The sequence below is a fragment of the Onychostruthus taczanowskii genome, unplaced genomic scaffold (genome assembly GCF_017590055.1).
Source record: "Onychostruthus taczanowskii isolate IOZ18803 unplaced genomic scaffold, ASM1759005v1 scaffold6, whole genome shotgun sequence".
Classification (NCBI taxonomy): Eukaryota; Metazoa; Chordata; class Aves; order Passeriformes; family Passeridae; genus Onychostruthus; species Onychostruthus taczanowskii.
The window spans coordinates 18,439,901-18,460,039 of NW_024503679.1; the positions used below are offsets into that span (position 1 = coordinate 18,439,901).

Sequence of the window (20,139 nt, forward strand, 5' to 3'; positions counted from 1 at the left end):
CTCCCTCGGCACGGCACAGCCCGGCCCGTCCCGGCCGCCGCTCTGCCGGGCGCCGCCGGATGCCGTCACCGCCGCCCGCCCCTCCCGTCCCGTGCTGCATCGCCGGGTCCGGCACGGACCCCCGGCAGCCCCTCCGCGCCGCCCGCCAGGGGCACCGCCAGTATCGGGGCCGTTCCCCGTCGCCAGTACTGGGCACGGCCCGGTGCTCTGCACGGCCTCTCCTGCAGCCGAGCATGGGGCTGTCCTTGCCACCCCGGGGTACCCTGTGCCAGCCCAGGCAGAAAAGGCGGATCTGCGCTGTGAGAGCCGTGAAACCCCCATGGGCCCGCGGCCGTGACCGGGGCTGCAAGGGTGCCTGCAGTGAAGAGCACGCAGAAGATGCCCAGTCTCCCACCTGCTGCAGCAAGTGGTGCGCTGTGCTGTGACACGGGGCTGGCAGGATGTGAGCCCCGCCAGATTAGCCTGTTCCAGCCGTGGCAGACCCCAAAGTAGAGAGTTCCCCAACCAGGCTGCGGGAATCGCACTTCCCATTAAGTCCGTATCGTGGGGCTGCAACGCCAGGTCGGTGTGCAGCAGCCTGACAGAGAAACTGTCTGGTAAGGAATAACACAGGAAAATCTATTAGCCCCTGTTTCAAGAGAGAGACTTCCACCAAGGAGAAAAGGTGAGAAGTGAAACACAGCTTCAGTCATTTGTAAAGAACAGCCCGCTGTGGGCACGGGACCATGTCATTAGCAACACAAATTCAGCAGAACCCAAAGTGACCTGAACCCAAACTGACCTGAATCCTCCACACCTGCGATGAGTCTGGCAGCCCGGGGCAGGAGCAGGTCCTAGTGCTCTTTACAGAGAAAAGGAAGTCACTCAGATACCATGATCGAGATTGTGAAGCATTAGCAATCACACAGGAAACAGTCACCTTGGTAACCGAGATGCTGAGAACAGCCCAGAAAATCTAGCACAGGGCAGGCTGCTGTGCTAAACTGGGTTAGTTCTGCAGGGCAGCACGCTGGTCGCAGGCTGGGCCGGCCCTGGCAGCCAGCCCCAAGTGCTGCACCAGAGACCACCAGCCACAGGAGCTGTGTGCCCCAGGCCCACCTTCAGGGCCACGGTTAGGGTTAGTTAGTTGGGGAGAAAGCACCCACCAGACAGGCAGCACTCACCCCAGTGTCAGTGCAGCATGCTCAGGAGTCACCTCTGTAGCTGCCAAGCCCAGGCCTGCCCTTGGGGGCACAGGGAGCCAGCTGTGCCCCTTGGGGTTATATGGAGGATGCATGGACAGGGGCAGGTCCAGAGCTGGAGTCTGGACCAGTGGTGGGAGGGAGGATGGGACGCGGGCTGCCTGCCCCACCCATGAACCTTATCTCTGGGTGCCTCCTTTGGGCGCTGGCAGCCGTGCCTGGGCAGGTGAGGAGCTGCTGCACAGCCCTGCGAAGACGTGCGGTGCTGAGAGGAGCTGACAAAGGGCCCTTGTCACCACGGGCTTATCGCGGTGCTGCGGGGCAGGCAGGCAGGAAGCACCGCGCTCTTACGCAAACCACTGGCCTGGGACCCGCTCTGACCCCACAGCCCTGCCAAAGAAAATGCCTGGGTCGGGAAGCACCTGGCTGCAGGTGGCACAACGCCATGGATGGGGAGGAGACCCTCTGTCCCAGCAGCCCCGGGGCCCAGCTGCAGAAGGAGCAGAGAGGGGCCACTAGCATGGATCTGAGCGGCCACTGTGCCCCACTCGCCTCACAGCGCTACCGGGCACCCCTCCCTACCCCCCGCCACGGTGCAGGGAGGGGGTGAAACAAACTGCCACACATCTGCCAGGATCACAAACCCTCCTCTCAGACTTGGGGCCCATGGCTCAGAGGCACCAGTGCAGCCCAGGAGACAGCAGGAGCAGCTGCTCCATGCGGCAGTGCCCAGCAAACTGGCAGCACTACTGCCAGGCAGTCATACTGTCCCATCCTGCGAGGTCTGCCCTGCCAGGATCCCCTGGGGTTCTCACTACGGCCACAGGGGCCGGCCCGCTCTGCCTCCCGTGCCAGCAGAGGTGAGCCCACAGTCCCTCTGCTGTGCTGTCCAGCCTTCTCCCTGCACACATCCTCACACTCTCCCAAAGCTAAGGCTGCAGTCCCTTTCCCTGGAGTCTCTCCAGTCCATCCAGTCTCCACACTGGATACTACCAGCAGGCCCTTTGGTGCCCAGGGAGCTGGGACTGCCGTGGCCCAGGCAGGATGTGTGCTCCACAGGGTCCAGCTGGCTCCAGCAGCTCTATTAATCTCTGACTCCCAGACACAACATCTCTCTGTAGCCACATGCAGGGACTCAGGCCCAGCCCAAACACGCTGACCTTGTCCTGCAGCACAGCTGCAGACACAAACAGCAGCTGCTCAAGGTGGGTAACTATCTGCCTTAGGCTTTGTCAGCAGCAGTCACAATGCTGCCAAGGTATCAATCCACAGCCTAATCTGGCTCTGCCCCTGCTCTGGGCTGTGGGACATGCCCTTCCATCACCTGTCCTGTGACAGCACCCTGTCATCACCTGCTGTACAGGTGCAGGGATGCCCTTACCCAGCCTAAGTCCATAAGTTGCCTGTGGCATTTGGGGCATTCCACACAAGTGACACGCGCAGGAACATGCACACACGGGCAGGGAACATCAGGCTGGGAGCCCACCTGCAGCCCAGCAGTAGGAATGCCACGTGCCCCTGGGCTTTGGTGGGCTGGGGAGGGGATGCTCACAAGCATGGACACACAAACCCAGCCCAAAGACCAGCAGCTGTGGCTGGCACAGCACTGAGGGGCAAACTGGCCCATGCTCCAGGCTCACCCATGGAACAGCTGCCAGCCTTCCATGGCCTCACACCACCCCAGGAATGGGGAGCTCAGCCCCGTGAAGTGCCTCTCACCCTGCTGCTGCCCAGCTGCCAACTGCCAAGCACTGCAGGGCCAAGATGTCAGCAGCCACTGCACTGGGGAAAGGGAACATGGGGCAAAGAGACTTCACAGTGAAGGGCGTCTTCCTGCCATGGCCTACAGCACCTGCAGCCACAGAATGAGCCAGGCTTGAAGGCATTTCCCTGTTTGCCCAGGTCTTTAGTTTGGCTTCACCTGAATGGGACAGTGTCTGCTTTGTGTGCAATCCTCAAGCTTCCTCTTAGCTGTGGCCAACTGTTCCTCCAAGTCCTGTTAAAGCTTATTCTTTGCCACGTGGCACAGGACTCACCAGGTGGGAACACACTGTGACAACCCTCAACAATAACAACATAAACACAGAGTGGGTGCTCTGGTTGTCACCTGGGTGCAAAGGCCAGAAGCACACCAACGAGCACACAGATCCACTCTTGCTCGTTCCTGGCAGAGGCTGTAGGTGCTGTAGGATATAAAGGCACCAATGCCTCAGTTGCTCAGGCAAACCACCAGCTTCAGGGCATCATTTCTGCCTGCAGCAGAAACGGGTCTGTATGGAAGCACTGCAGGGACACCCTTTCCTAGAATGAGAGCAGGGACTGTCAGGATGCCAGGTGCAGCCCACCAGTGCTGCAAGGGACTGGGCCCACCTGCCCCCATGCCTGGGGCAGCCTGCAGCCCAGCCTGATCATGGGCATCCAACTGGATCTGCCCAGCCCAGGCATTTCTATAGGCCAAGGAGTCCTGCAGGAGAGAGCTTGCCTCCGTGGTGGCCTTGGGACCTCTGCAGCCACTTCTGGGACCAGACCAGGGCGGTACTGCTGCCAAAAATTGGGTGTGCTCTCCCCTAGACTGGCTGCAGGAGATGCTGTGAGGGACATATCCCAGCCCAGACCAAGGACACCAAAACAAAAACACTTCCCTGCACTCCCTCACAGATTGTGCTCCACTGCTGACGCACCAATTGGAAAAGCACATGTGCCCTGGCCTTTCCTGGCTGCCAGAGCTGGCCTCACCCCACAGGGCCTCTGCCACACAAGCACGAGAGTACCTGCTCTGCTACTGCCAGTGAACTCTTAAAGCATGGCTCTGCCCCACTGCTTCCTAAATTTCCCTGCCAGCAAGCAGATTTCATGGAAGATAAGAGGGTTTCCCCTTCCTTTCTTCGTAGAAGCCAGCAGAAGGTAGCAGGCAGAAAGTGGCAGACGTGGCTGCAGTGGCTTGTGACGCAGTGTAACCCAACTTAAGAGAAACTATTATCTTTTGCGGCAGGATGCGCGCAGAGGGACATCCCGCACCAGCCACTCGCCCGACGCCGTGCAACCTCACGCTCCTCGGGAGCTGAGACATGCTGACACAGGCAGCACCCGGCTGCCTACGGAAAGCCCCCAAGAGGCAGCCGTGGCCCCAGCCTTTCCCCACTTTACCACAGCCAGGCCAGCGGGACTCCCGGGAGCCCCCCGCCTAGCCGTGCAGCTCGGCGGGGGCCCTGCCCCAGCGGCAGGAGCCGCGCCTCCCGGCGCTGGCCAGGCCGAGGGCTCCGGGGGCCCGCGGCGGGGCAGGAGCTGCGTGTCCTTGCTGCCGGGGCGGCGGGAGCTGGCAGCAGCGCTGGGGCTCGCTGGAGCTGGCTGGCGGCGGGCAGAGCAGGGAGGCTGGGGCCGCGGCTGGCTCCGGCTGTCGGCAGCAAGGGCGGAGCCCTGCTGTGCAGGGAGGAACTGCGGCTCCAGCAGCAGCCGCGGCCATCGAGCCCCCGCGGCCGCCGAGCCCCGCTCTGCCCCGAGCAGCCGCGCTGGCAGCGGGCGCAGCACGCACGCACCGGCCGCGCGGCGCACCAAAGCGAGCTGCGGTTTTCTCAGGCTGTGCGGGGCAGTTCGGCACAGCAATCTGCCAGACGCAGGACGTGCCCCCGGCTCAGCGAGTGACGGTGACCGGGGCGCGGTGTTGCAGCAGCGGCCGGCTCAGCTGCAGCCCCGCACGGAACAGTGCGCGCGGAGGGCGGGCGAAGCAGGGTCCAGCGCCCTTTAGTCGCCCCCGGGCGAGCAGCAGAGCCCTGTCGCGGCGCTGCCCGGTGCCCCCGCCGTGGGATGGCCGCTCGGCCGGTGCCTCGCCCTGACGCCCCTTCGGGGGGAAACCCGCATCGTGCGGGAGGGAACGGAACCTCTCCCGGCCGAAGGCGGATGGCGAAACGACCGGGGACTCCCCCTGCCACCCAGCCGCAGGGCTCGGCGCGGGGTGCGCCGGGCCGAAACGCAGGCACGGGAGAACGGCCCGAGCCCCGGTCCCCGTCCCCTCGGCAGCGCCCCCGGCCCGCGCGTCACTTCCGGCCCCCGCACGGTCCCCGTCCCGGCGGAAGCGGCGGAGGTTCCGGTTCCGGGTGAGCGCTCGAGGCGCCGTTGTCAGCGGCTCCGCTCGGTTCGGCCCGGCCCGGCCCGGCCTCCGCCCGCCGCCACCATGTCGGTCCCCAGCGCCCTCATGAAGCAGCCGCCGATCCAGTCCACGGCGGGCGCCGTGCCCGTCCGCAACGAGAAGGGTGAGCTGGGGGCCCGGGGCTCAGCGGGGTGGCCGGAGGGGCGGGGGGCCGGGGCCGGGGCAGCGGGGGCACCGGGCCGAGACCCCCGCTGACGGCCCGGCGCCCGCAGGCGAGCTGTCCATGGAGAAGGTGAAGGTGAAGCGGTACGTGTCGGGCAAGCGGCCCGACTATGCGCCCATGGAGTCCTCGGAGGAGGAGGACGAGGAGTTCCAATTCATCAAGAAGGCGAAGGAGCAAGAGGTCGAGCCCGAGGAACAAGAGGAGGAACTGGCCAACGACCCCCGGCTCCGGCGCCTGCAGAACCGCATCGCCGAGGACGTGGAGGAGCGGTGAGCGCTGGGTCAGGCCAGAGCTGAGCCCCCTTTGCCTGTCTGGGGCCGGGGCACTGGGACTCTGCTCTGCTGCGCTGCAGGGAGAAACTGCACAGGGCAGGAGCTGGAACATTGTCCAGGCAGTGCAGGAGTGTTTGTGACTTCTCCTATCCACGCTGCACTGTGCCTGGGGCTGCTTTCCAGCCAGGAGCCAGCCAGGCACAGCCCATGTCCAGCTGTGTTTGTGTGGAGGGTATCAAAAACAGGCACCAAAATAGAAATTAGTGCTGCATGCTGATGCTCAGGGTAGCGAGGAAGGATGGTGTCTCATGAAATGTACTCTGGGCAGCCCATGGCCTCCCAGCTCAGTTGGTGAGGGTGATAAGAGCCTCACCACGTTGCTTATGTAGGCTGCACTCTGCTGCAGCCCGTGATATTTCCATCTCTGTCATCTGCAGAAAAACACCACTGAGTGCTGTTTGCCTCCTGCAGTTGGTTTTGTTTCCACTAACAAGGAGTCTTCTCATTGGGAACTCCATTCTGCCTTGAAGCATGGACAGGGCAGAGCTGCCAGTGCCCAGCCACTGTGGCCTCCGGAGAGAACGTATCAGTTCTGGCTGTGCTTGGCAGTCCCAGTGCTTACTGCGCCTTGCTAGAAGTGATTTGTGAACAGCCACTTCCCTGCAGCCCCCTCGTGTTCCAAGTGCCTTAGCTGGGGTCTCTTGCAGGCTGGCAAGACACCGCAAAATCGTGGAACCTGAAGTGGTTGGAGAAAGCGATTCGGAAGTGGAGGGGGGAGAAGCTTGGCGCCTGGAACGGGAGGACACCAGTGAAGAGGAAGAGGAAGAGATTGATGATGAGGTGTGTTTGCAAAGCCACATAATGGGCCTAGGAAAGCTGGAAGGGCACAGGCTGGAACTGCCCTTTGCATGGATATGTGGGCTGTGTGCTGTGTCTGGACAAGTGTCACACCTGGCCATGACTTAACTGGTGGGTTACCATCCTCTGGCATGGAACAGGACACTGGGGGAGGCCTCGCCACGTCCAGAGAGGCAGGTGCATCTTCTCAAAGCCAACACTCCAGACATGACACGTGTTTCACAGGAGGGAGAGAAGCGGTAGCAGGGCTGGCCTCTGACTGCTCTGTGCTTGTCCCCATTAGGAGATCGAGCGTCGGCGTGGGATGATGCGTCAGCGAGCACAGGAGAGGAAAACTGAGGAGATGGAAGTGATGGAATTGGAAGATGAGGGTCGGTCTGGAGAAGAGTCCGAGTCAGAATCTGAGTATGAGGAGTACACGGACAGCGAAGATGAAATGGAGCCACGTCTCAAACCGGTCTTTATTCGCAAGTAGGTGATGGAAGTGCATGGGCTGGCCCTGGATCGTGGTAGTCAGAAGCTGGGGCCCAAGGAGACCTTGCTGCCGTGGTCTCTTCTCACTGTGAGGAAGCCATTCACTTCCTTGGGGTGGGATGGGATGGTCACAGCCTGGCAGGGCACAGCTAGGGAGCAAGGAGCAATCCCTGCTCCCACCGCCCCGTATCAGTTGCATTGGGTTGCTGTGGAGTCTTACCAGAGCTCTTGGGCAAGGATGGCAAAAGGACGTGGTAGTCCCCAGAAAGGGGAGACCCCTGAGACTTGACCTGTCCTTGGAGAGGGCAAAGGCTGAAAGCAGCTGCAGTGTGGGAGCCAGCGAGAGGCTGAGAACTGCACTGGCTCATGGGAGGGCTGAAGGCTGTCATGGCTCTGCTCTCAGGAAGGACCGGATCACAGTCCAGGAGAGAGAAGCAGAAGCTCTGAAGCAGAAGGAGCTGGAGCAGGAGGCAAAGAGGATGGCAGAGGAGAGGCGCAAGTACACGCTTAAGGTGCGGAGGGGTGGGCTGGAGGCTGGAGGGGGCAGTCACTGCAGCAAGCTTAGCTTGGACCTCCCTGCAGATTGTAGAAGAGGAAGCAAAGAAGGAGCTGGAGGAGAACAAACGCTCACTGGCAGCACTGGATGCACTCGATACAGACGATGAGAACGACGAGGAGGAGTACGAGGCCTGGAAAGTCCGTGAGCTGAAGCGTATCAAACGAGACCGTGAAGAACGGGAAGCGTAAGTATTGTCTGGTAGACCAGAGGCTGAGAGCCCACAGGCAGTTAAAGCACCTTTTCCTCAGGCTGCCCTTTGGCAGCAGGGTCCCAGCTGGACTGAATGCCCAGAGCCCCTCCTGCCCGCCCTCGGCGTGCTCCCTAGCAGTAAATGTGTAAGCTCTGAGGTGGTGGCTGGTGACAGCCTCTCCCAGGAGATGCTGTGGGAACACAGGGTCTCAGGAGCTTCTCTCCCACCCAGCATGGAGAAGGAGAAGGCAGAGATCGAGCGCATGCGGAACCTGACAGAGGAGGAGCGCCGCGCTGAGCTCCGGGCCAACGGCAAAGTCATCACCAACAAGGCAGTAAAGGGCAAATACAAATTCCTGCAGAAGTACTACCACCGCGGCGCCTTCTTCATGGTGAGTGTGCTTAGGGCCAGGCCTGGCTGCAGGTGTGAGAGCACAGGGCCTCCTTTTCCCTGTGGGGAGCCTCTCCTCTCCCAGGAGCCCTGGGACAAGAGCCAACCTTCAGAGGCAGCATGGGGCTGAAGCTGCAGAGCTGTCCCTGTGCTGGTGTTTGGGCTGACAGACCCAGCCAGAACCAAGTCAGCTCCGCATGGGCCAATGCAGAAGCAGCCTGGGGAACAACACTCACATCCCCCACTCCAGCAGGAGTTAATAGGGCTGCAAGTGCTGTGGCAGCCCAGGCAGAGCAGCAATATGACCTTCAGGCAGCTTCCCCCACTGCTGCCAAGACTTGCTGGAACCTTTAAAGGCTGAGCAAGTATGTCTTCCTGCAGGATGAGGATGAGGAGGTGTACAAGAGGGACTTCAGTGCTCCGACCCTCGAGGACCACTTCAACAAGACCATCCTGCCCAAAGTCATGCAGGTGGGTGTCATGCTGGCAGAGGGTGCCCAGCCCATCTGCCAAGGGGTGGAAGTTCTGGGCAGGGGGGAGGAGCTGGTCCTGCATCCCCCCTGAACAGCTGCTCACAAGTTCCTCTGCTCCCCAGGTCAAGAACTTTGGGCGCTCAGGGCGGACGAAGTACACGCACTTGGTGGACCAGGACACCACCTCCTTTGACTCTGCCTGGGGCCAGGAGAGTGCACAGAACACCAAGTTCTTTAAGCAGAAGGCAGCGGGGGTGCGGGATGTCTTTGAGAGACCCTCGGCCAAGAAACGAAAAACGACCTAAGAGCACGGGCTGGAGGGTCTGGTGTGGCTGACGCCGGCAGGAGGGCACTGCTCTGCCAGAGCCTGGGCAGGACCAGGAGGGACGTGTTCCAGGACTCCTGTGGTGGCAAGCCTTTCCCCTGCCTGTACCATGCCTGCCCTGATGAGGTGTCCCACTCCCTGTGCTGAGCAGACCCGATGGGTTCCTTGCCCACACAGAGTGGAGGATGATGGCCTGTGGTGCTGGCCAGGCTGGTGGCCACACTATATCCCAGCAATGGCCACTGTGGAGCCTTGGCAGTGTCTGGCACATGGCAGCACCACCCCTGGCTCCAGCACATCACCTTCTGGAAGAATTACAGGACTTTTGCACCTCTTCTCTGGTCTACAACCCCTTGCTTGTACTGTCCCTGGTGTCAGTCTTGAGCCCTGTTTTGAGGTGGTCAGTGGTGACTTATCTCCTCACCATGGTTCTGCAGGGCTTGGCTTTTCTACCTGTGTGGGGTGGGAGGGTTTGATTAAAGATTCGATTTTCTTACACACTCTGCCCCCATTCTTCTTACAGACATGGCCATCCTGTTCTGCACCTTCCTTGAGGGCCATGGTGAGCCGGGGCAGCACAGGAGGCACCAGCCTGGGCAGGGCATGCATGGTCAGCTGTCACCACTGCCTCAGGCCTGGGCCTGTCCAGCCTGTGCTGCCCCAGGGGCAGAGATTAAAAGAGGGGAGAGCAGCGTGTCTCACTGCTGAGACAGGTCACCTTGTCCTGCTCTAGTGACAGGGGTGCCCAGCTGGCACGGCCACCACACTGCCACATGACTGGGCCCCACTTGTGGGTACCATCCACGCAGGGCCAGGGGCAAGTGCTCAGCACTGCAGACCACAAAGACAGCCCAGTCCCACCAGTGCCTTTATTGGTACGGCAAGAGGCGCGTGCCCGGCAGCCCATGGCCTCCCAGCTCAGTTGGTGAGCGTGATAAGAGCCTCCACCACGTTGCCCATGTGCTCGCGCAGGCTGCGCTCCGCTGCGGCCCGTGATATTTCCATCTCTGTCATCTGCAGAAAAACAGGCACAGCCCCGTACAGCAGGGTCCTGCAGGCTGGGCAGGGGCGCTCGGGACACCCACCCACGGGAACGCCCACCCACGGGGACACCGGACTGGCCTCAGGGCAGGCAGGCACCGGCCTCCTCCGTGGGTGCAGCTTCGCACCCAAGATTTGGGACATGTCACAGCCTGCTTGGGGTGCCGCCCCTACTCACAATCAGCTCTAGATCCTCCTTCTTGATGGTCACTTTTGCCAGTTCTTTCTCCCTACGAGAAGAGATGGATAAACCTCCGGTGACCAAGAGTCCCCGCTGGCACTGCCCCGGTGCTCCCTCGGCCGTGAGGCGGGCGGGAGCGACTCCCCGCAGCAGCGTGGGCTGGGCGGGGGCCGGGCAAGGGCCGGGGTGTCAGACAGGGAAGAGGATGCCGCGTCCCGAGTGGTGGCAAGTTGCAAGACAGGCGCTGCCCCGGAGCGAGCGCGGACTGTTACCTCTCCTGCTTGGCTTTCTGCTCCCGGGACCTCCGGTCTCCGATCACCGACATAGCCTGCCAGAAGGAGCGCGGTCACCCCGCTGCGCGGCACCGGGCGGGTCAGCGCCGCGCCGGCGGCACGGGCACCGGCACCGGCACGGGCACGGGCGTGCAGGCGCGCTGGTCAGCGCCCGGCTCGGCCCCGCTGCAGGCAGCGCCCGGCCTCCCACCCCGGCCCGGTCCCGTCCCGCCGCCGCACCGTCTCCAGGTTGGAGCTCTGGATCTCCTTCTCCTCCGCGTAGTCCGTGACGCGCTCCAGGTCCGCCGCGCCGCTATCGTGCTTCCGCGGCTTCTCGGCCGCGCGACCGCCCGCCCCATCGCTGCCGCCGCCGGAGCCGTTGGGCTCCGTCTCCAGCTCCAGCTCCACATCGCCCTCCGCCGCCATGCCGCCGCCGCCGCGGCCCGCTTCCGGTCACGTGCGCCGCCAGCGGAGGCGGCGAGAGGTGCGCGCCGCCAGAACCGAGCGCGGGCGGGGCCAGCTCCAGGCCCGGCCCCGCCGAGCGGGCACGGTGCGCGCTCTCGGGGCTCCGGGCAGCTGGGAGCGAGCAGCGCCGGCACTGCCGGGCTTTGCTCGAGGGCAGCGGGCCGCCGGCGCTGCCGAGGCGCGGAGCCGGCCGGGCGGGCGCGGCCCCGCCGCTGCCCGCGAGTGCCCCTGGCGGTGCAGCGGGATTGCCGGTCAGGAGCCCGCCATGGCCGCCGCCGCCGCACACGGATGGTCGGACGGGGCAGGCCGCAGCGGGGCCCGGGCCGGGTGCCCGGGCGCTGCCGGAGGCGAGAGGCGGCCGAGCTTCCCCGTGCCCCGGTGCCGGGCCGCCCGAGGCCGTGCCGCGGGCACAGGCCGCCCGCCCCCGCCGCTCCCTTCGCGCGCGCGTCTCGCATGTCACCCGGTGGGGACGGCGCGTCCCTCGGGCCGGGCCGTGTGTGGTAGCGGGGCATCCGTGTCACCGCCGTGCAGCCGCGGCCCCGGCGTCCGCCGCGTCTCAGGGCTCTGCCAGCGCAAAGCCCGAGTGGCTGTGGAGCAGCTGAAGGAAGGTGATGCCAGCCCCAGCGTAGAGCCCCCTGCATCCCCTTGCTTGTCCCCAGCTCCTGCCCACCTGGGGCATCCTGCTGCCCGCTGGACGTGCTTCATGCCGTCCCACTCCCCAGCGAGGTGCCGGTCCCTTGGGTGCCTCTGTGCCCGGGGCTGCTGCCCCCTCCAGTAAACTCCACATTCCCAGCCCCTCCACACAGCTGTATGCTACTGCTCTGGCATCAGGGAGACATCAGACCCCAGGTGCCCCTCAGGCAAGCTCATGTCCAGGCCACCTGCCAGGGCCTCGTCTGCCCAAGCAGGGACCAGCGTCTGGGCAGAGATGCCCATGGCCAGGAGTCGCTGGACAGTGCCCACTGAGCACCCCAGGGGTGGCTGCCTGCAGGGAACAGCGAGCAGATGGCAGGGCGGGCCGAGCTGACAATCCCCTAATCCCATCAACGCCGCGGGGGCTGAGCAGAGCCGAGCTGGGCCATGGCGGGCACAGCGGTGCGGGGGCACCTCCTGCACCCGCTGCTATTCCAGGTGGGACTTGGGGTCTGGCGGGGCTGGGAGCACAGCTGGGAGCGAGGCTGGGTGGGTAGGGTGTGCTGGGCCAGGCTGGAGCGGTGCTGGTCCCTGGGATCCCCACTGACTGTGCCCCTCCCCAGCTCTGCTGCGGCTGTCACGGGCTCCGCGTGTCCACGAGCACGCGTGTCCTCTACACGCTCCTGCATGTCCTGGCCTCTGCTGTGTGCTGCCTCATGCTGTCCCGCACTGTGGCCCAGGCTATCACGGAGAAGGTGATAGAGGGAACTGGGACACCCAGGGTACCGGGAGTGCTGGGGATACAGGGGTGCCCGGCATGTCAGGGCACCCAGAGGAGCACTGGGCATGCCAGAATTGCCATGGGCATCAGAAGCACTGGGATTCTGAGGATACTGGGATAGTGACAGGGCTGCTGGGAGTGCCAAGGGTGCTGGAGGTGCCAAGGGGGAAGGGGTTGAGGGGTACCAGAAATGCAGGATTTGCCTGGCTGCTGGGGTCTCAGCAGTCCCAGGGTACTGAGAAAGGTATTGGGAATGGTGGGAATATCATAAATTTGGATGCGCTGGATGCCATGGGCACTGGGGGATGGTGGGTGCACACACCAGCAGCCCTGTCCCATCAACCACCGTGCCTGCCAGGTGCCCTTCTCAGTGGTGCTGTGCCAACACCTGCCCGGGGGCACAGACTGCGAGCAGCTGGTGGGCTCCTCGGCCGTGTACCGGGTCTGTTTTGGCACTGCCTGCTTCCACCTGGCACAGGCTGCCCTGCTGCTCAACGTGCGCTCCAGCTCCGACTGCCGTGCGCAGCTCCACAATGGGTGAGGATGGGCCATGGGGCTGGGACAGGGTGGCCTGGGATGGGGCTGCCCTGGGTGGGGCTGCCCTGGGTTTCCCCCCGACGGGCTCTGTCCTACTGAGGTTAACTGCCCTGCAGGTACTGGCTGCTGAAGCTCCTGGTGCTGGTGGGCCTCTGGGCTGCAAGCTTCTTCATCCCTGAGGACAACTTCATCCAAGGTGTGTCCCCCACACTATCTGAGCTGGCATCCTGGGCACCCCTCTTGGCCCCCACTTGTCCTGTGCCATCTCTACCTCTGCCCTCTTCCCCCAGCCTGGCACTACACAGGTGTCTGTGGGGGCTTCGCCTTCATCCTCATCCAGCTGGTGCTGATCACAGCCTTTGCACACACCTGGAACAAGAACTGGTGAGTGCTGGGGTGCTGGGTGGGTACCTGCCCACTGCCCCTGCTCATCCACTCTTCTGCAGGCTGACAGGTGCTGCACAGGACAAGCGCTGGTATCTGGCTGTGCTGCTGGCCACAGCCACCTTCTACACCCTTGCCTCTGCCGCCTTCTCCTTCCTCTACAAGTTCTACACCCACCCAGCCGCCTGCCACCTCAACAAAGCACTGCTTGCCATCAATGGCAGCCTCTGCGGCATCATGTCCTTCATCTCCATCACGCCGTGTGTGCGGCTCAGTGAGTACCACACAGCACAGCGTGCTGGGGGCTGCCAAGCTGCATGGCCAGCTGTGTCCTGGCTGGGGTGACTGTGGGCCCCAGCTCAGGGCCAGCACTTGGGCACTGGAGCAGAACCCAGTTCCCCGGTTCCCGCTGGCCCTTCCCGTGCTTGGCACAAGGCGCTGGACGGGTGAGTGGCAGGAGGGGACTGCCCAGGGCCCACTCAGAGCCCCACCCAGCAGCTCGCATTACTCCAGGAACTCCAGTAACACCTCCATCCCCACTCTCGCAGGGCAGCCGCGGTCAGGGCTGCTGCAGTCCTCAATCATCAGCTGCTATGTGATGTACCTCACCTTCTCTGCGCTGTCCAGCCGCCCCCCAGAGAGAGGTGGGTGTCCCTGCCCACCACCAGCAGTCCCCGCCATGATGCATGCCCTTCTCACCTCCACCTCCCTGCAGTGCTGTACAAGGGGCAGAACCTCACTGTCTGCTTCCCGGGGCTGCGGCAGGATGAGCTGCAGACAGAGGACACCACCGTGGCCGTGCTGGGTGCTGCTATCATGTATGCCTGCGTGCTCTTCGCATGGTGCGTGGTCCCTGCCCGGGCACGCTGGGGTGCCAGGGCTGTGCTGAGGGCGGCAGGACAAGAGCAGGTGGGGCACTGGTGGGTGGACAGGGGCAGCACAGCAGAGCTCCTGTGGCCGGTGGGAATCCATGGGGCAGGCTGGGAGCCTAGCAGAGGGTGATGGGTGCCTGTGTTATGATTTCTGCCTCTCTCCTGGGCACAGCAATGAAGCTTCATACCTCGCTGAGGTCTTTGGGCCCTTCTGGATGGTCAAAGTCTACAGTTTTGAGTTTAAAGTGAGTATGGATGCAGCTGTGCTCCACATCCTCCTGCTATGGGCACCCCAGACCCACCACCTCAAGGCCCTGTCCCAGTCTCAGAGAGGGGCAGCTCTTTCTAGCCAAGCACAGAGGGCTGCCCACACCACCTGCCATGGCATAAGGCAGGGCTCAGTCTGGCCTTGGTGGCCACGGGGCTGGGCAGTCACCACTCTGCTCTCCCTGCAGAAACCTTCCTGTTGTTTCTGCTGCCCTGAGAAGATGGAAGAGGAGCTGAGAGGTGAGTGGAGTGTCTGTGTGGGAGAACGGGCAGAGCCTGTGTTCCAGCCTGGGAGTGCCATGTCCCCACACTCCCCCAGGCACCGATCAGACATGTGAGCAAGTAGAGGAGAGTGCCAGGGGACAGTTCATCATCCAGGATGAGCAGGACCGGGTGGTCTACAGCTACTCAGCTTTCCACTTTGTCTTCTTCCTTGCCTCGCTCTATGTTATGATGACACTCACCAACTGGTTCAGGTAGGGCTCTGTGCTGCTGCCCAGCCCTCCCTGCCCTCACTCCAAACCTCTGTGCTGGGCCGTGATGGCAACACCGAGCTGGCACCTGCTGGGGATGCTCAGGCCCTGTGCCCACAGACCTGCACTGCTCCAGTGGCAGCTGTGCAGCGCAGCAAGCAGGGCTGGAGGGACATGCCCAGGGGCACATGGCCACTGGGACACAGGGTGATCTGGTGGCTGCAGCTGGCACGGGAACCCCCTGTGCTGGCATCCCAGTCCTGCCCTCTCCCACCAGCTATGAGAATGCGGTGCTGGAGACCACCTTCACACATGGCAGCTGGTCAACCTTCTGGGTGAAGGTGTCCTCGTGCTGGGCTTGTGTCCTGCTCTACCTGTGGCTGCTGCTGAGCCCCTTCTGCCTCCAGGGCTCCCCACAGCACCAACGCAGCAGTACAGGGCCACGCATCGTGCGGCGCCGACGTGCTCCACAGCGCATCAACGTCTCCACATAGCCCCTGCCAGGACAAACTGCACCCAGGGCTGGTCCCTGCTGTGCCCCGTGCCTGTGCCCTAGCCCTGCTTGGTCCTCCTGGCCTCCCCTCACCCCTGTCCCAGGAGACAGCAGCACCTGAGAGCCTGAGGGGAATATGGGAGGTGGATGCTCCCAGGGATACTGGCCCTGTGCTGAGCCAGGGCCACCCAAAGGGCCAGAGCCAGCTGGTGGCAGGAGCTCAGCCCGCAGCCTGGTTGCCCTGGCCTCACTGAGTGCACTGGGGGAGCAGGGCTCTGCCCTGGCTGCCACGGTTGTGGTGCATTCACTGTAAATACCTGCTTCAATACATTTTTATATAAAACTCTGAACTGTGCCATTGCCCTGCGCAGCTGCTGCCATGGGGATGGAGGGAGGGGGTGCCAGCCCTGTGGAACACCCCGAGTCAGCAGCACTGCTGCAAGTCCCCACAGAGCCTGGCCCGGGTGGGGGGTTCTGCCAGACCCCCGTGCAGGCAGTGCAGGCTGTCCTCTGGGGAAACAATGCCTTGCTCGTGCCTGCTGCAAGCACAGGCCACTGGGCAGCCTGCCACAGCCACTGGCAGTGCTAGAGAACCCCCTGCCACCCTTCTGTCCTGCAGTCGAGCAGCCACAGCCATTGACGCTGGTGGGGCACAAGACGGACCTGCAGCCTGGTATGGCCAAGGGGGTCCATACAGGGACCGGGGCAGCTGGCCATGGTGAGCAGCAGCTCCTCAGGGCCCCCCAGAGCCCCACTGACACCCGCTGCCAGCCCCAGGCTGCCCGCTCTGCGAGACCAGCGCCAAGGACGGCACCAGCGCGGTGGAAGGCGGCGCTGCATCCGGCTCGGCGAGGAAGCCAGGCTGCCGCGGGACCCGTCGCCGCGCTGCCGGATCGGGCTGACGCCACTATTGTTGCCCTGCAGGGAGGCGGAAAGGCCGATCGGCACCGGCCGTAGCCCCGGGCTGGACCCGCGGCCACGCAGAGGGCTCCGCGCTGCTGCCGGACGGGCAGCCACAGCCGGGCCCGCCCCGGCCGTGCCGCAGCGCGGCTCTCCCCGCTGCGCAGGCCCGGCCGCCATCTCTGCGAGCGGCCCGGAGCCCGGGCTGCGCCACGCCGGCCAGCTCCGCTCCTCGGGCCGGCCAGCTCCGCTCCTCGGGCCGGCCAGCTCCGCTCCTCGGGCCGGCCAGCTCTCCCAGCCGCCCCGGGCCGCCCGGCCCTCGGCCCCCGCGGCGACCCCCTCTGCTGCCCCAAGGAGCGCCCAGCCCGACCCCACCTTTGTTCCTCACCGCCAGGATGCCGCCGCTTGACTCTGCCACGGCCGCGATTGCTCCGCCGGTAATACCCTGGCTCGCCCACCCCCCGCCCGGCGCACGGACGAGCAGACGCAGCGTGCAGGGCTCCACAGCTACTTTAATAGGGTACGGCGCCGCAGGGCGCGGGCGATGCCGGGGGTCCCGGCGGGACCGGCCCCGGGGCGGCGCGGGGCATCCTGCCGGCGGGACCGGCCCTGGGGCGGCAGCCCGGCGCGGCCGCCCGCTACTTGTTGCCCTCCTTCTTCTCGTCGGCCTTCTTCTGCTTCTGCTGCATGATCTCCGAGTCCCTGCGGGGAGCGCGGCGGGGCTGGCGGCGGGGCCGGCACCGCCGCGGGGCGGGAGCAGGGAGCGGGGCAGGGGAAGCCGGCGGGCCGGCCCGGCGCTCACCTCTGCTTGCGGGCGGCAGCCGAGAGCCCGTCGTCCCGCCGCTTGCCCTTGCCCGAGTCGCTCTGCTTCTTCAGGTTCTTCTGCCGCGCCAGTTCGCGCTGGTTCCCGCCTGCCACAGCGCGGCCGCCTCAGCGCGGCCCGGGCCCGCTTGCGGGCCGCGGCGCCACCCCCAAGCCCCGCTCCGAACACTGCCCGCAGGCTGGGTCACGGCGCGCCGGTGGACCACGGCACGGCCCCTGACCCCGGCCCCACCGCACTGCTGGGTCCCAGAGCAGCCTCCCACCACACTCGCCAGCCCCAGCCCCCTTTCCTTCCTTCCTTCCCCCCGACTCACGAGCCATGGCGCCGCTCCCTCCCACCTCCACTCCACCGCCACGTCCCGCACTGACCCCCCCTGCGCCCCGCCCCGCGCCGCGCTTTAAGGGACGCCACAGCCAATCATTGCGCCGATCCATCCTCCGCTGCACTCCCATTGGCGCGTCTCTCCGGCAAGGCCCCGCCTGATTGGCCGCGGGCTATGGCCTCCCTTCTGCCGGCGGGGGCGAAAAAGCAGGAAGGTTGGGCGCACGCGCCGCAGCCGCCTCCGCGCGACAGGATGCGGGGCGAGGGGGAACCGCCCCCCGCCGTGACGTCACGAGGCGTGCGGGAGCGCTGCCAGGGGAGAGCGGTGCGGGACGGGAGCGGTGCGGGACGGGAGCGGTGCGGGACGGGGACCGGGGCGCCGCCCCGCCCCTGCCCCAGCCCTCCCCCGCCCCAGGCAGTGTGGGGCGATGTGGGGAGGACGGTATGAGAGCTCTTCTATCTCCTTGGTCAGGCTCTGGGGCGCTGCGGGGCCGCTCAGATCGCTCCTTCCGCCGAGGGCGGTGGGGGGGATCTACAGGGAGGGACGGCTGTAAGCGCTCTCCGTGCCACGAGGCTGCGGGACGAGCACCCGTCCCTGCACAGCCCAGCTCGCCTACGCACGCGGGGCCCGGCGGCGGCTCCGGGTCGTGGCGGGGATTCTGCGGGCCGGTGCTGGATGGAGGGCTCTGGCGCTTCGCCAGCCGTGAGAGCTCGGTGTGGATCACCTGCGGACGAGGGGCGGCTGCGGTGGGACACCCGACCCACCGATTCCTGCGGGATCCTCTTCCTCCCCGTCGCTCCTAGTACCGGGTGCTGCCCGCCCTCGCACCCCGCCTCCCGCACCTTGTTGGCCGGGTCCAGCTCCAGGGCTCTCTTCAGGACGAGCGCCGCCTCTGCGTCCCGGCCCTGCTCCGCCAGCAGCTGCGGGGAGAGGAGCGCTCGGTGGCCAGACGGCCGGGCCGAGGGGAGCGGGGCCGTGCGCGGCGAGTCGCACCTGCCCGCGCCGGAGCAACGCCCGGCCGTTGTCGGGGCTGATCCGCAGGGCCGCCTCGCAGGCCGCCAGCGCCTCCTCCGCCCGCCCCAGCTTCAGCTCGGCGGCCGCGCAGTTGTTGAGGCACTTCACGCGCTGCTCCCGCAACTCCTCTTCCTCCTCGGGCCCGGGCGGAGCTGCGGGGCGAGTGGCGGCCTCAGCGCCCCAGCCCCGCAGCCCCGGGCCCTCCCTCCCGTCCGGTCTCACCGGCGGCGGGGCCGTCCAGGGCGAGCAGGGACAGCCGGTACGATCGCAGCGCCGCGGCGAAGTCGCCCCGCGCGAAGTGGAAGTTGCCCCGCTCCCGGCGCTGCGAGCCCAGGCGCAGGCGGACGGCGGGCGGCAGCGGCTGCGGGTCGGGGCCGTCCCGCACCTCTAGCAGCGTCACCTCGAACAGCAGCGGCGCCTCGGGCGGCACGTCGGGCTCCCTGCTGGTACAGCGCCGGCTGCCCGCGACCCCTGCCCGCCCCGGTCCCCTGCCCGGCCGGCCCCACCGGCTCTGGTCCCTCTGTCCTCGCCTGTCCCTCTTGTCTGCCCGCCCCGGTCCGGCTGCCCTCCCGCCCCCTGCCTGCTCCATTCCCCCGCCTGCTCGGTCCCCCTGCCCGCCCGCCCTACCTGCCCGGGCGACCGTAGGCGTAGGGGAAAGCGGCGAGGAAGAAGGAAACCTCCCCGGGCTGCATGGTGGGGACGCCCAGCTCCAGAGCCTGTGGACGGGCACGGCGGGGCTGGCGGGTCGGAGCCCGGGGCGGCGCTGAGCCCGCTCGGCACTGAGCCGCGCACCGGTTCGGGCTCACCTGCACGACGTCCCCGTGACCCGGCACGAAGATGAGCCGCGGGTCCCGCTCCACCAGCCCGCCGTCCTCCAGGGCGCCCAGCACCTTCACCGACACCTCCTGGCCCGGCAAGGGCCGCGGCCCGCCCGGCCCGGCCCGCACCACGCGCTTCCGCAGCAGCCGGTCCTCTGCGGGGGAGGAGGCGCTGACAGCCAAGCCGGTGTCCCGAAACTGGCACGCCTTGCCCGACTCTCCCGGTACCGGCCCTGAGACCGCCCGTCGGCGCTCACCCGTCAAGTCGCTCCAACCGTCGGAAGCGAAGAGCGGCCCGAAGCCGCCGGGCCCCGGCACTGCCAGCGCCTCCAGCCGCCGGTAGAAGAGCCGCTCCTCCTCGCGCACCGACGGCACCGTGATGGCGGTGTGGGGCAGCCGGAACCGCACCCGCCGGTCCCGGCCAGGCCCCCGCGGCCGCCCGCCGGCCTCTGTTTCCCTCTCCGGGGACCCGCCGGGCGACGGGCCGGGCATGTCCGCCCCCGGCCCTCCTCCCCCCCCGCCGCTACCTGCTGGCCTCGGCCCGCGCCCGCCCGGGGCTCGGCGGCGGGTGCCCACGGCCCCCAGCCCGCACCGGGCGTGCCGCCGCCGGTCCCGCCGCGCCGCGACTGCCGGGGGTTGCCCGGGCCGGGGACACCGCGGAGCGCATGCCGCCGCACCGTTACCTAATGCCGGGAAGCGGCTCAGGGGATTAGTCCGGGCCGGCGGCAAAAATAGCCGGCACAGGGCGAGCCTCGCCACGGGGCTCCCGCCACCCGCCCCCGCCCCTCGGGGCCGCCCCCCGCCGCCGTCGCGCGGTCAGGCGAAGCCGTG

At 66.0% G+C, this 20,139-nt stretch overlaps 5 protein-coding genes across 5 annotated transcripts; 2 read left to right on the forward strand and 3 right to left on the reverse strand.

Moving 5' to 3' along the window:
* The first annotated feature begins 5,221 nt into the window (after positions 1-5,221).
* On the forward strand, positions 5,222-9,530 carry MFAP1 (microfibril associated protein 1). Its single transcript, XM_041419105.1, has 9 exons — positions 5,222-5,431; positions 5,541-5,760; positions 6,471-6,603; positions 6,905-7,092; positions 7,499-7,607; positions 7,678-7,838; positions 8,076-8,235; positions 8,616-8,705; positions 8,830-9,530. The coding sequence occupies exons 1-9, from the start codon at positions 5,353-5,355 to the stop codon at positions 9,010-9,012; spliced, it is 1,323 nt and encodes a 440-aa protein (XP_041275039.1). The 5' UTR covers positions 5,222-5,352; the 3' UTR covers positions 9,013-9,530.
* A 357-nt stretch (positions 9,531-9,887) lies between these two features.
* HYPK (huntingtin interacting protein K) lies at positions 9,888-10,986 on the reverse strand. Its single transcript, XM_041419121.1, has 4 exons — positions 10,767-10,986; positions 10,527-10,582; positions 10,252-10,303; positions 9,888-10,046 (listed from the first exon to the last, which is right to left on the reverse strand). The coding sequence occupies exons 1-4, from the start codon at positions 10,950-10,952 to the stop codon at positions 9,951-9,953; spliced, it is 390 nt and encodes a 129-aa protein (XP_041275055.1). The 5' UTR covers positions 10,953-10,986; the 3' UTR covers positions 9,888-9,950.
* Positions 10,987-11,989: 1,003 nt separating this feature from the next.
* Positions 11,990-16,047, forward strand: SERINC4 (serine incorporator 4). The gene is given in 11 exon segments (XM_041419124.1): positions 11,990-12,122; positions 12,248-12,379; positions 12,764-12,942; positions 13,059-13,138; positions 13,233-13,326; positions 13,389-13,600; positions 13,875-13,970; positions 14,042-14,168; positions 14,371-14,709; positions 14,711-14,941; positions 15,216-16,047. Coding segments are annotated over 11 exon segments (1,758 nt in total). The 5' UTR covers positions 11,990-12,071; the 3' UTR covers positions 15,433-16,047.
* A 778-nt stretch (positions 16,048-16,825) lies between these two features.
* Positions 16,826-17,594, reverse strand: SERF2 (small EDRK-rich factor 2). Its single transcript, XM_041419019.1, has 3 exons — positions 17,468-17,594; positions 17,134-17,242; positions 16,826-17,033 (listed from the first exon to the last, which is right to left on the reverse strand). Exons 1-3 carry the CDS (start codon positions 17,586-17,588, stop codon positions 16,970-16,972), a joined length of 294 nt encoding a protein of 97 aa, XP_041274953.1. The 5' UTR covers positions 17,589-17,594; the 3' UTR covers positions 16,826-16,969.
* A 250-nt stretch (positions 17,595-17,844) lies between these two features.
* On the reverse strand, positions 17,845-19,955 carry LOC121343443 (peptidyl-prolyl cis-trans isomerase FKBP8-like). Its single transcript, XM_041418620.1, has 7 exons — positions 19,566-19,955; positions 19,118-19,463; positions 18,713-18,930; positions 18,470-18,642; positions 18,319-18,396; positions 18,097-18,200; positions 17,845-18,007 (listed from the first exon to the last, which is right to left on the reverse strand). Exons 1-7 carry the CDS (start codon positions 19,798-19,800, stop codon positions 17,971-17,973), a joined length of 1,191 nt encoding a protein of 396 aa, XP_041274554.1. The 5' UTR covers positions 19,801-19,955; the 3' UTR covers positions 17,845-17,970.
* Positions 19,956-20,139: the final 184 nt, after the last annotated feature.

Excerpts from the sequence above, each read along its gene's own strand:
- HYPK (XM_041419121.1), bottom strand. The coding sequence starts at position 10,952 with ATGGCGGCGGAGGGCGATGTGGAGCTGGAGCTGGAGACGGAGCCCAAC. Across the intron at positions 10,304-10,526 it reads CAGAAAGCCAAGCAGGAGAG|GGAGAAAGAACTGGCAAAAG; the intron begins GTAACAGTCCGC and ends CTCTTCTCGTAG. Across the intron at positions 10,047-10,251 it reads AGGAGGATCTAGAGCTGATT|ATGACAGAGATGGAAATATC; the intron begins GTGAGTAGGGGC and ends GTTTTTCTGCAG.
- LOC121343443 (XM_041418620.1), bottom strand. The coding sequence starts at position 19,800 with ATGCCCGGCCCGTCGCCCGGCGGGTCCCCGGAGAGGGAAACAGAGGCC. Across the intron at positions 18,643-18,712 it reads CCTGGACGGCCCCGCCGCCG|CTCCGCCCGGGCCCGAGGAG; the intron begins GTGAGACCGGAC and ends CTCGCCCCGCAG. Across the intron at positions 18,008-18,096 it reads GAGCCGCCGCCGGGCCCCGC|ATCCCCCCCACCGCCCTCGG; the intron begins GTGCGTAGGCGA and ends CCCTCCCTGTAG.
- SERF2 (XM_041419019.1), bottom strand. The coding sequence starts at position 17,588 with ATGGATCGGCGCAATGATTGGCTGTGGCGTCCCTTAAAGCGCGGCGCG. Across the intron at positions 17,243-17,467 it reads AGGGAGCGGCGCCATGGCTC|GCGGGAACCAGCGCGAACTG; the intron begins GTGAGTCGGGGG and ends GCGCTGTGGCAG. Across the intron at positions 17,034-17,133 it reads GCTGCCGCCCGCAAGCAGAG|GGACTCGGAGATCATGCAGC; the intron begins GTGAGCGCCGGG and ends CGCTCCCCGCAG.
- MFAP1 (XM_041419105.1), top strand. The coding sequence starts at position 5,353 with ATGTCGGTCCCCAGCGCCCTCATGAAGCAGCCGCCGATCCAGTCCACG. Across the intron at positions 6,604-6,904 it reads AGGAAGAGATTGATGATGAG|GAGATCGAGCGTCGGCGTGG; the intron begins GTGTGTTTGCAA and ends TGTCCCCATTAG. Across the intron at positions 7,093-7,498 it reads AAACCGGTCTTTATTCGCAA|GAAGGACCGGATCACAGTCC; the intron begins GTAGGTGATGGA and ends CTCTGCTCTCAG.